At 44.8% G+C, this 12,403-nt stretch overlaps 1 protein-coding gene across 1 annotated transcript in view; it reads left to right on the top strand.

Annotated features, from left to right (window-relative positions):
• Positions 1–5,789: 5,789 nt before the first annotated feature.
• The window catches only part of LOC138797021 (NLR family CARD domain-containing protein 3-like), a 42,020-nt gene continuing 35,406 nt past the window's right edge, over positions 5,790–12,403 (top strand). Inside the window, exon 1 of the mRNA XM_069976800.1 lies at positions 5,790–6,132. Coding sequence (XP_069832901.1) covers positions 6,041–6,132 — 92 coding nt within the window. The 5' untranslated portion in view covers positions 5,790–6,040. The remainder of the gene's footprint in view (positions 6,133–12,403) is intronic.

The following is a 12,403-nucleotide window of genomic DNA, read 5'->3' as shown; positions in this document are numbered from 1 at the left end:
TGCCAATGTGTCTCCCTGTTCCCTCATGTACCGTACTACTGCCTCCACCTCTTGTACTGTGCAACTGTCTCCTATATTTAATGGACTGTACTATGTCATTCTCTAATAACAGTTTCCCAATCTTTGACTCGCTAGCTGAAAAACTTCAACTCCCATCATGAACTGACAGCAGGACATGATGGAGATTGTAGTGCTACAACCAGGAGATACACAGATTGCAAAACTATAACACTCATCATGAGCTGGCAGCTGGACATGATGGGTGTTGTAGTTCTGCAACCTGGAGCTCCTACCAGCAGTATAGTCAGCTGTATTAGCAACTGCTGATACAACTGAATAGGGAGGGAGACAGGGCCACGTTGGGACTACAAAGCAGCCCTGGCATACAAAGCCTCCCTTCAGCCCCCACAAAATATAATTCCCCGCACTCTATAAATAAAACAAAATTGGTGGTGCAATGTGCACTGCGGTGAATTTTGTTGTTTTGGGTCACTTGCTCACATATAAACATATACATAGGTGTTATGCTTGGCTTTTTAGGCATTTTCCCATCTGACAAGTTTTATGTAGCCAACCATACACAGTCTCATGTATACAGACACATATTCGCATAGACACACACACACACATATGCAATGCCTAGTAGAGCCATAAAAGAAACAGATCGCTGATCTCAGGGAGACCAGCCAAACGATAACACTGCCGGCTACTGTTAGCAGTCGGCAGGGTTATCGTTTGGCTGGTCTCCCTGACATCAGTTATCTGTTTCTTTTATATACACACAGAGTCAGGCACATATACAGAGACACAGACATGCTGTGCACACAAGCACATACATAGAGGCACATACAGTCACATACACACAGGCAGACAAGCACATATATACCCATAAACAGACATGCTGTACACAAAGGTACAAACATACATACATTCCCATATACACAAATGGACATGAACATACATATGACACATACACATACAATGACATATACACATATAGACAGATATATATACCCATACAGAGACACACGCAAACACACACATGCCGTACACAGAGGCACATATCATGTACATACACAGTCAGGCACATATCTCATACAGAAACACACAGTACACAGAAGCACTAACATAGTCCTCCTCTCCTCTCCTGCTGGGCAGTCTGTGGGTGTAGCTTCCTCCTGCAGGGGACATGTTGTCCTCTCTCACTAATCAGCGTCCTGGGACCAGTGCAGCAGACTTCATGTTCCGCCGTATGTGCATCAGGGGTGCTTACAACGCACCACATTCAGATAGTGATATGCACTTTTTTTGCGGACAGTGCTACCAGGCCCGCTTCTGCCATGAGGCGGAATGAGCCTTCCGCCTCAGGCGGCAGATTTTGCGGTCCGGCAGGGGGCGGCATTATGTCCCCCCTGCTGTCATTTTTGTTAAGTATCACTTAACAAAAATGACAGCGGCCGCTCACCTGTCCCATCGCCCGCGCTCTCCACATCCCGTCAGGTCCCGCGATGTCACCCTGCAGCTGTCACGGACCTCCAGGCTGTGGTGAGTGCCCGGGGTCGGTGGGGGACGCGCTGGGGTGATCGGGTCGCGCAGGACCGCCCCGCGCGACCCGATCACCCCACTCACTCACCACAGCCTGGAGGTCCGTGACAGCTGCAGGGTGACATCGCGGGACCTGATGGGATGTGGAGACAGCAGAGATCGCGGGCCGGCTGCGGTGTGGGACAGGTGAGTAGATGGCTGCTGCTGCGGCGGGGGGGTGGGGGTGGGGGTGGGGGTCCGGGGGGATGCCGGCTATCACTCGGGGCGGCCGCCTGAGGTTTGCCTCAGGCGGCAGAAACCCTTGAATCGGCCCTGAGTGCTACAGACGTGTGCATACGGCCCAATACTGTCTGCAATTACAGATCCATAATTTAGAACTGTATTGAACCTATTCATTATTACTGACCCAAATACACATCCATATTTGTACCGAATCCACGTCACAACCAATGCTACAGAGCTGGAGAGCTGCAGGTTAGGAAACACTGTACAGGATGTGAGCAGCACTTACCCATTGTCCTCACTTTCCACTTTTCCTGTCTATTACACACACAGCCCTGCACCCTGCATATTAAACACACAGCTCTGCTCCATCCCTGTAATACACACAGCTCTGCTCCATCCCTGTAATACACACACAGCTCTGCTCCATCCCTGTAATACACAGACCTGCACCCTGCCTGTTACACACACACAGCTCTGCTCTATCCCTGTAACACACACAGCTCTGCTCCATCCCTGTAATACACAGCCCTGCACTCTGCCTGTTACACACACAGCTCTGCTCCATCCCTGTAATACACACACAGCTCTGCTCCATCCCTGTAATACACACACACAGCCCTGCACTCTGCCTGTTACACACACAGCTGTGCTCTATCCCTGTAATACACACACAGCTCTGCTTCATCCCTGCAATACACACACAGCTCTGCTTCATCCCTGTAATACACAACCCTGCCTGTTACACACACAGCTCTGCTCCATCCCTGTAATACACACACAGCTCTGCTCCATCCCTGTAATACACACACAGCTCTGCTCCAGCCCTGTAATACACACCCAGCTCTGCTCCATCCCTGTAATACACACACTGCTCTGCTCCATCCCTGTAATACACACAGCTCTGCACCCTGCCTGTTACACACACAGCTCTGCTCCATCCCTGTAATACACACACAGCTCTGCTCCATCCCTGTAATACACACACAGCTCTGCTCCATCCCTGTAATACACAGCCCTGCACCCTGCCTGTTACACACACAGCTCTGCTCCATCCCTGTAATACACACACAGCTCTGCTCCATCCCTGTAATACACAGCCCTGCACCCTGCCTGTTACACACACTGCTCTGCTCCATCCCTGTAATACACACACAGCTCTGCTCCATCCCTGTAATACACACACTGCTCTGCACCCTTCCTGCTACACATACATGTGGCTCTCCTCTCCTGCCGGGCAGTCTATGGGCGGAGCTTCCTCCTCTCTTACTGATCAGCGTCCTGGGACCAGTGCAGCAGACTTCATGTTCCTCCTCTTCCTAGAGCCATGTAAGGGGTTCCGGCTCTCAGCAGATGCTCAGGTAGCTCTGGAAGGAGGATGGGGCCTTGGGCAGGAAGTAAGGGCTGTCCCCTGCGCTGCCTGTTACTTTTTTTTATGCAGCATTACATCAGGCGGCCTCACAGGAACTGGCAATCTGGTTAGCGCAGTTGTCTACCAGATTGTCAGTCCAGGCAGGGAAGGCTTAGTGCATTTCTCCTGAACTGGCTGCCATTTTGTCCGCCAGTTCAGGAGAACTGCAGAGTGACAGGAAGTAGTGAGGGGGGACAGCAGGCCCTCCTAGCATAGGGGCCCGGTTGCCACGGCGACCGCTGCGATCCCTATAGCTACGCCACTGAATAAAGCGATAAAGTTACATACAGTATCACTTGTGTCTCCTAGTGTGTTTGTATGGAACAGGTGTGTGCATGTACTTGCCACTTGCCACACACCGATTACAGTTATTTGATACATGGTGCTTCCCTTAAAGAAAATCTAGTTTATCCTTGTTTTGTGAGTAAATATTTAAGTAGAAATAAATAGTAGGTTTTAAACTATAGGTCAAGCGCCTTGCAGTGAATTTCTAGTAGATAATGGGAAATAAGGTGAAGTAGAGTCCCTGAAAAAGTCTAAAAAAAGAGAGGAAAAAAGAGAGGAAGAAGATTTTTTTTTTATCTAGTTTATTTTAAAAATACTTATATCTCCTGACAATTCCTAGTATCTGTTTCAGTTACATTGGTTTACAGTTGTCTTCTTCTAATTAGGAACCATGCAAGAGAGTTTAGTCCAAGTTAGATGCCTGAGCTACCTATAGGGTAAGTATGTGAGGACTAGGGATGGTCCCAACCTGGTTTGGTTCGGGTTCGTATGAACCCGAACGCTCGGCATCAGATTCCCGCTGTCTGGCCGCTCCGTGCAGCGGGTGGATACAGCGGGAGGAACGCCTGGAAAACTGGGATACAGCCTATGGCTATGGCTGTATCCCAGTTTTCCAGGTGGTCCTCCCGCTGTATCCACCCTCTCCACGGAGCGGGCAAACAGCGGGAATCATTGCCGAGAGTCCGGGTTCATACGAAACCGACCCGAACCAGGTTGGGACCGACCATCCCTAGTAAAGACTATACATTTTGCATCTCTTTTTACATTTTAGTGGGAGTGGGAATGCAGTTAACATGTCAGTACAATATTTGGGGTTGTGGTTATTTATTCACTGGCTTTATTATATTTGCATGCCAAACTAATCATATGGATTTCATTGACTATGTGACTAGAGTGTTGTTTAAAGGTGGAGCAGTGGATATTGCTTTACTGGAGTTCAGCAAATACTGTGATATAGGCTAACATAAAGAGCTGATAAATCATTCACAGTTGACTTAGAGGGAAGTTGTAATCAGAAAATGACCTATTGTTTAAAGTGCACGTTCTGGTGCAGAGTGGGAAGGAGTTAAAGGGGTTATACAATGAAAATATTTTTCTTTCATATCAACTGGTTCAGAAGGTTATGTAGATTTGTAATTTAATTCTATTTAAAAATCTAAAATCTTAACTTACTTTTCAGCTGCTGTATGTCCTGCAGAAAATGTTATTTTCTTTTCAGTCTGACACAGTGCTCTCTGCTGCCACCTCTGTCCCTGACAGGAACTGATTCTATGGGGATTTCCTGCTGCTCTGGACAGTTCCGGTCTCAAACAAAGATATCGGCAGAGAGCACTGTGCCAGACTAGAAAGAAAACATCACTTCCTGCAGGGCATACAGCAGCTGATACGTATGGGAAAGCTTGAGATTTTTAAATAGAAGTAAGTTACAAATCCATATAACTTTCTGAAACCAGCTGATTTGAAAAAAAAAAAAATCTTTTTGCTGGATAACCCCTTTGAGGAAGTGTTTGTCCACTTTCCTTGTCGGTGTGACTTACCTATAGCAACCAATCATAGCTAAACTATCATTTCTCAAATCAGACCACATTTTATTAGTAAGGCTGGGTTCACACTACGTTTTTGTGTGCATCCGTTTTGATCAGTTTTTACATTGACTTCCATTATAAAAAAAAAAAAAACAGATCAAATCGGATCCCTTTTTTAACGTACACAAAAACGTAGCTGACCCTACTTTTGTGTCCGTTAAAAAACAACAGATCCGTTTTGTTTTGTTTTTTTACAATGGAGGTCAATGGAAAAAACGGATTAAAACGGATGCACACAAATGCATCTGTTTTTTTCATCCGCTTTTCATCTGTTTTTTGCAAAAAACTGATGAAAAAAACAGATTGCAAAAGCATAGTGTGAACCCAGCCTTATCTATGCAGACATCCGGGCATTCACTTACTTATTCTTGCAAAAATTAATTACCCTCAATCAGATGGGAATAAGGTCACGTATAGTATCAATGACTTTCATTATGATAGTCTTTGTTGCCTGTAGTCACCTGATTTGCTTTGCTCATTACTATTTTTTCTGCCAGGTCCTTTGCTATTATTTCTCAGTCTTCTCTACTATGACTCTTTTAGTCCAGCAGGGGGCGCAGTCTACAGTAACACAGACTTCAGTTATCCACGCTCGCCAGCTGTAATCACTCGACATTCTTCAGTCCATGACTCACACACTTCTAAGTTTTTCTACCTAATTTCGCAATACAGTCCGAGAATAGTCATATTCCACCCGGGCCGTGGCAGTCACATGTCTAGTGTTACTTTCTTATGGGACGGCCGAGTGCGTCCGTGTATGAGCTCTGTCACAAGGACTGACATCTGCCAGTACTGGGTGTGTCAGGCAATGGAAACTATGAATGGGAATATTATACACTTGAAAGGAGGTAGTGACACAGAATTGAGAGGAATTACGGTCATTGCTATCTCAGTTATTCTGTGATCTCCAGTATAGGAGCAATGGATTTCTAATTCAGATCAATACGTCATGAACTTGTAAGAGCATGGCAGCACCACCGGAAGATGACCGATGATTTGCCCTTATAGAGGACTATACATGGGTGAGGAGCTGATGACCGCTGAAGAGGGGGACACTGTTTTCAACATCTGGCTGAAAAAAAGGTAATGTGACAAATGGCATGATTTTTTTTCCAGTATTGAGAAGAAAAAATGTTATATCTATCATGTATTGTGATTGTATACAGTGTCGGACTGGGGTATATGGGGCCCACCAGAGGAAATGATCCTGGGGGCCGACCAATGAAGAACCAGTGAAAAATGACATATCAGTCAGTGTTAGGCTATGTTCACACAACGTATGAGACCGGCCGTTCTGTGACCCCGGCCGGGTGATCTTTCCGGCCGCAGAGCTCTGATGCGGGCGCATCAGCGTGCGCCCGCATCAGAGCTTCCCATAGCACCCAGTAAAGCAAGCGGCCTGAGCCGCTCGCTTCACTGTGTGAACTGACAGGTCTTTCTGCGGCCGGAATTCACTGAATTCCGGCAGCAGAAAACTGACGTGTCAGTTTTTTCCGGCGCCGCATAGGATCCCGGCCGTAGCGCATACGATGTGTGCACGCTCCGGTCGGGATCCCATTACAAATAAGGCTATGATACACACCGCAAAACTACAGCCGTAGTTTTACGTTGTGTGAACTTAGCCTTATGGTGCGTTTACACAGGCAGATTTATCTGACAGATTTTGGAAGCCAAAACCAGGAATGCATTTGAAAAGAGGAGACATCTCAGTTTTTCCTTTATGACCCGTTTCCTGTTTATAGTCTCTTCCTGGCTTTGGTTTCAAAAATCTGTCTGTGTAAACACACCATTAGTGTAGGGTGTAAAGTTGGGGGCCCACCAGAGGATTCTCCAGTCCTCTGGTGGGAAAGACATTGGGGGAGATTTATCAAACATGGTGTACAGTGAACCTGGCTCAGTTGCCCCTAGCAACCAATCAGATTCCACCTTTCATTCCTCACAGACTCTTTGGAAAATGAAAGGTGGAATCTGATTGGTTGCTAGGGGCAACTGAGCCAGTTTCACTTTACACCATGTTTGATAAATCTCCCCCATAGATTGTATATCACTAAGATATACCGTGACTAGTGAGAATCCCCACCGAGCCTGAGAAAGGAGGGGTTGTAGCGCTCCTTTATTACAGGCTGATTATCGACAATGAGCTTTGCTACAAAGCATAAAAGTGTCAGTGATCAGCTGAGGAGTGGGAAAACGCAAGACATGAGCGGCCAATAACAATTAATTTAAATGGCAGCGCAAAAGATAATGGGATTGTTTGTGCGGCCCGGCCACTCGATTGGTTGTGCTGTGTAAAGGCAATGTGAAGAAGGACCCTAAGTTTTATACTGAACATTTGTTCTTTTTCCCACTGTGTGGAGACCTGCAACTTATCCCTTTCATTCTCATGATCATTTATAGCAGTGCTTTTCAATTCCAGTCCTCATGTTCCACCAACAGGTCATGTTTTGCGGATATCCCATACAAAGAACACCTGTGATAATACCTGATGCACTGAGTATAATTATATCACCTGTGATATACTAAGGAAATCCTCAAAACATGACCTGCTGGTGAGGCCTGAGGACTGGAATTAATGCTGCGTTTACGCGGAACGATTATTGTGTGAATTTGCACGATAAAGATCGAATTTGACCTATAATCGTACGTGTAAACGCAGCAAATGATCGAACGACGAGCGAGAAATCGTTCATTTTGATCTTTGAACATGTTCTTAAATCGTCGTTCGTAAAAAAATTAGCAGATCGTTCAGTGTAAACAGTCGTTCACCGATTTTACCTATGTGCGAGATAGGCTTAAGCGATCGCAAAACGAATTTTTCCGTACGATATATCGTTCCATCTAAACGCTGATCGTTATAAAGAAAAATAATTTGTTACTTTGAAATCGTTAATCGTACGATCGGGCGAATTATCGTTCCGTGTAAACGCAGCATAAGAAGCACTGGTTTAGAGTCTCCGAGATCAGACTTTAATGAATTATAAAGTGATGTCATCGCTTTATAAAGTGGATATTCTCCTTGGCCCAGGGTTCAAACACACACCCCGTATACGCAGTGTATTTACTGCTGTGATACGCAGCAGATTAGATCTAAATAACTGAACACAGCATCAAATCTGCACCATCAAATCTGCAGCAGATCTGCTGCGTATCTGCTGTGTATACGGTGTGTGTGTTTGTACCCTTAGGGTACAAACACACACACCGTATATGCAGCGTATTTTCTGCTGCGATACGCAGCAGATATGCAGCAGATACGCAGCAGATTAGATCTAACTAACTGAGCACAGCATCAAATCTGCACCATCAAATCTGCTGCGTATCTGCTGCGTATCTGCTGTGTATACGGTGTGTGTGTTTGTACCCTTAGGGTACAAACACACACACCGTATATGCAGCGTATTTTCTGCTGCGATACGCAGCAGATATGCAGCAGATACGCAGCAGATTAGATCTAACTGAGCACAGCATCAAATCTGCACCATCAAATCTGCTGCGTATCTGCTGCGTTTATGGTGTGTGTGTTTGTACCCTTAAAAAGAAGTAATAATTCTTTGGGTGGGTCAGTAAAAAGAAGGAACAGAAGTATATCTGTTTAACTTGAATGTTGCAAGTTGGGAATTCATAGAAGAATAGTCTATCAAACTTTCTAGGAAAATACACTCCACGGGTGATTCACTATCAATGTCAGATTTAGGGTAGCTTCACACGTACCGTATCGCTGCTGATTTTACGCAAGAAAAACGCAAGAAAATCGCAGATCCACCCCTGCTATTTAGATGCAGAAAAATCGCATGAATTGACCTGCATATTATGTATATATAAAAAACGCAGTGTAAATTAGGCACATAATACGCAGGTCAATTTATGCGATTTTTCTGTGTCTAAAATCACAGGGGCAGATTTTCTTGCGTAAAAACAGCAGCGATACGGTACGTGTGAAGCTACCCTAAGACTGTTTAGACTATTAAACACTAATTTAAGCACAATGAATGGTGAATGGTCACTATACCATAGCAATTTCGTAACACCTTTAAAACCATTAAAGAACAACTCCGGCCATTTTTTTCCACAGCAATTAAAACACATTACAAAGTTATAAAACCTTGTAATGTGCTTTAATTACCGTTTTGGCCCCCTTCCCCATGTCCCCCCTCCTCGACCTTTTCCCCACCGGAAGCATCAAAAATTTATACTTACGTGACCACTGTTGACCATGGACCATCTTCGGCCGCCGACATCTTGTGTAAAGGGAGGCTGACCTACCTAGCTTCACCAGATAACTGACAGCTCCTCAGCTCTGATTGGCTGACCAAGCTGTAAGCCACCTGAGCTGCTGAACGGAGAGGCAGGAGTTTTGAACGGCCAAACCAGGAAGTGGTGAAGAGCAGAAGACACTGATCAGCACGTAGTGGGGATCCTGGGAAGGGCGAATTTTCGAGAAAAGACAGTCTCTACAGAGAGGCTAAGTAAGAAAAATTAGGTTTGGGGGGCCTTTTTAAATCCCCCCCCCTCCCACTGGAGTTATCTTTAAAACTTTATAATAATTTGTTACTGTATATAAACTCATGTATCAATATACCATTGGCCTATGTTCAAGTAAAAACTGCTATGGACCACCAGTTTTGGTCAGTGCGCCAATTGTATGTTTATTACTTGAGGAGAATAGAGATTATCAAAAGTAGTTACTTATAGTAGATATCTTCATGACCACATTTCTCTTCATTCCTGGTATAAAATTCCTATGTGTTGATACAACATATATACAAAAAAATATATATGTATCGGGCAATGTCTCTCCTTATTAAATGCTCATCTAGGAGTCAAACCATCAGTATTGTAGTCTGATCTTAACCACAGGATCACATCTAAGGCCAGATTCAAACCGTAATGTAAAAACAACGGCCGTATTTCATAACAACGACCGTAGTTGTGCAAACATTTTACATAGTGTGAACCCGGCCTAATGCTATTTTGCTTCTCCCTGATGAAGCTCCAAAAGTTGGATTTTTTTGTAGAAATCTGGTGATAAAATACTTTCGTGAATGGTTTGATTTTATTCTTTTATGGTCCTACACCTTATTCTTGATTCCTTATTATCCAATGGACCTTTTGCATTGTAAAATGGCACAGTAAGTGCCAATACATAAATAATCTACTCTGGAAAGGATTTAATAGGGAGAGACACTTCCAATTATCCAGTCCCTTAGGCTATGTTCACACTACATAAAAGTACGGCCATTGTTGCCACAACGGCCGTACTTTGTACGGTGTGGAACACAGTCTGTTTTTCTATGGGATCCCGGCCAGAGCGTATACACATTGGGGGACATGTATCAAGCGGCGAAATCAGTTTTTTCGGCGGAAAGTGAAACAAGTGGAAATTTCTTACTAGGATTGAAAAGAAGTGTCGTTATGAAGACATCATCTGCAAGTAACTACTTTTGTTACCTCCTAAGGGTGCCTTTACATGTACCGGATTCACAGCGGATTTCAGGCTGCGAGTTTGCATTTTCATTTTCATTCTGCTATGAGTATGTAACCCAGCCCCTTTAACTGCCCGCAGCCCACGTCCGAAGCATACATTACTTGCTCGGTGCCGCGGCTGCATGTAAGGCTCCCGACTCCTGTCAGTCCCCATCAGCCAATCAGTGCTGAATTCCGCAGCGGTATTACGCCTGATTTGCTCTGTGTGAACGGAGCCTTAGCAGTAAACTTGGAATTAGCCTAACCATCTGACCGAATACTCTTCTTTTACTCTGTATTGTGAGTCATTGGCGGTTCAATGTGCCATATTGGTACTGGGTAGGTATTACTATGATATATGGCCTTGAGAAACCTGTGAATTGTGAAATGGACATTGGCCTGTGCATCTGTTACCTGCAATAAATCTCATATCATTCTGTGAGTGCTACATTTTTTTTCTTCATGGTTATTTGAGGCAGTTACCTTCGCATCACAAAATCTTTTTGCCCCACCGGTGAGTTGAATCCCATCCAGAAGGATTACGTATTTATCTAGTAGTATAAGTCTAGCAGAGCCAGCTTGGTTTACCATGCAGTATGGTATACTTATGGTATGCTGTTCTGTCCTGGTCAATTTTAAGGAATTATAATAAAGTTTAATGATTTTAAAGGTGTTAGGAAATACTTGCAGTGATATACTAAATATTTGGCACTTTCTATTTTGTAGCTTTTTTTTTTTTTTATTAACTATAAGCAGCTGTAACACAAGCTCTTGGGAAAACCTGTTAATCTGTGACCAGACTGAATATATGAATATATACGGAGATTACATTTAGTGCCAGATGAAATGAGCACTTCTGCTTCCTGCTAAGTTCCTGTTTACATGATGATACACTGTGGGCAAACTACAGTCTGGCTTATTTCTTTCACTTCTCTTAAGAAATGTACTAAAATAGCTACTAAATATGATGGCTAACAATGTAGGGAAATTGTATCAGAAATAACAAGCAAATATTGTATATAGTGTCAAACAACAGACATTGTATTCACTTGAAGGAGGTAAATTAAAGCGTACCTGTGAAAAACATTTGACATGTCTTTTCAGCTTTATGTGTCAAAATTCTGCAAAAAAAACAAGCATAACGCGGGTGGTGTGTCACTTCAACAAAAAAAAAACAAAAAAACATAATTTTACGATATTCATAGTTTAAATAACAATAAAATATACCCTCAGTCCCCATCCCTTCCCCAGCATACACCCCCAGTCCACCTGCCCCCCCTTCCCTTCATAAGAGTACATCCCCAGTCAGGGGCAGATTAACTTTACCATGGGCCCCGGGCTGTTCGCCAAGCCTGGGCGCCTAACCCCATTGTAACTATGGTAGTACTATCGTAGTACAGGATACATAATGTCATAATGCCCTGAAAAAGCGGCAATATTTGCAAATCATGGCAGAACTGTAGCCAGGGGACGATACTTTACTGAGAGTATAAGTCTGTTTGGGTGGCAATGGGCCCCCCAGGAGCTCAGGGCCCCGGGCTACTGCCCGAAACGGACCTATTATAATCCGCTACTGCCCCCGGTTCCCCTGTCCCCTCATCCTTTCACCAGCAGCCTCCCAGGCCCAATCCCTTCGCCAGCATACACCCCCAGTCCCCCTGCCCCCATCCCTTCACCATCATACACCCTTAGACCCCCTGCCCCCATCCTTTCACCAGCAGACACCCTTAGTCCCCCTGCTCCATTCCTTCACCAGCACACCCCCAGCCCCCCTGCCCCATCCCTTTACCAGCATACACCCTTAGACCCCCTGCCCCCATCCCTTCACCAGCAGACACCCTCAGTCCCCCTGCTCCATCCCTTCACCAGCACACCCCCAGCCCCCCTGCCC

This window comes from Dendropsophus ebraccatus, chromosome 7 (assembly GCF_027789765.1).
Source record: "Dendropsophus ebraccatus isolate aDenEbr1 chromosome 7, aDenEbr1.pat, whole genome shotgun sequence".
NCBI classification, from domain to species: Eukaryota; Metazoa; Chordata; class Amphibia; order Anura; family Hylidae; genus Dendropsophus; species Dendropsophus ebraccatus.
This window is presented reverse-complemented; position numbering and strand designations above follow the sequence as displayed.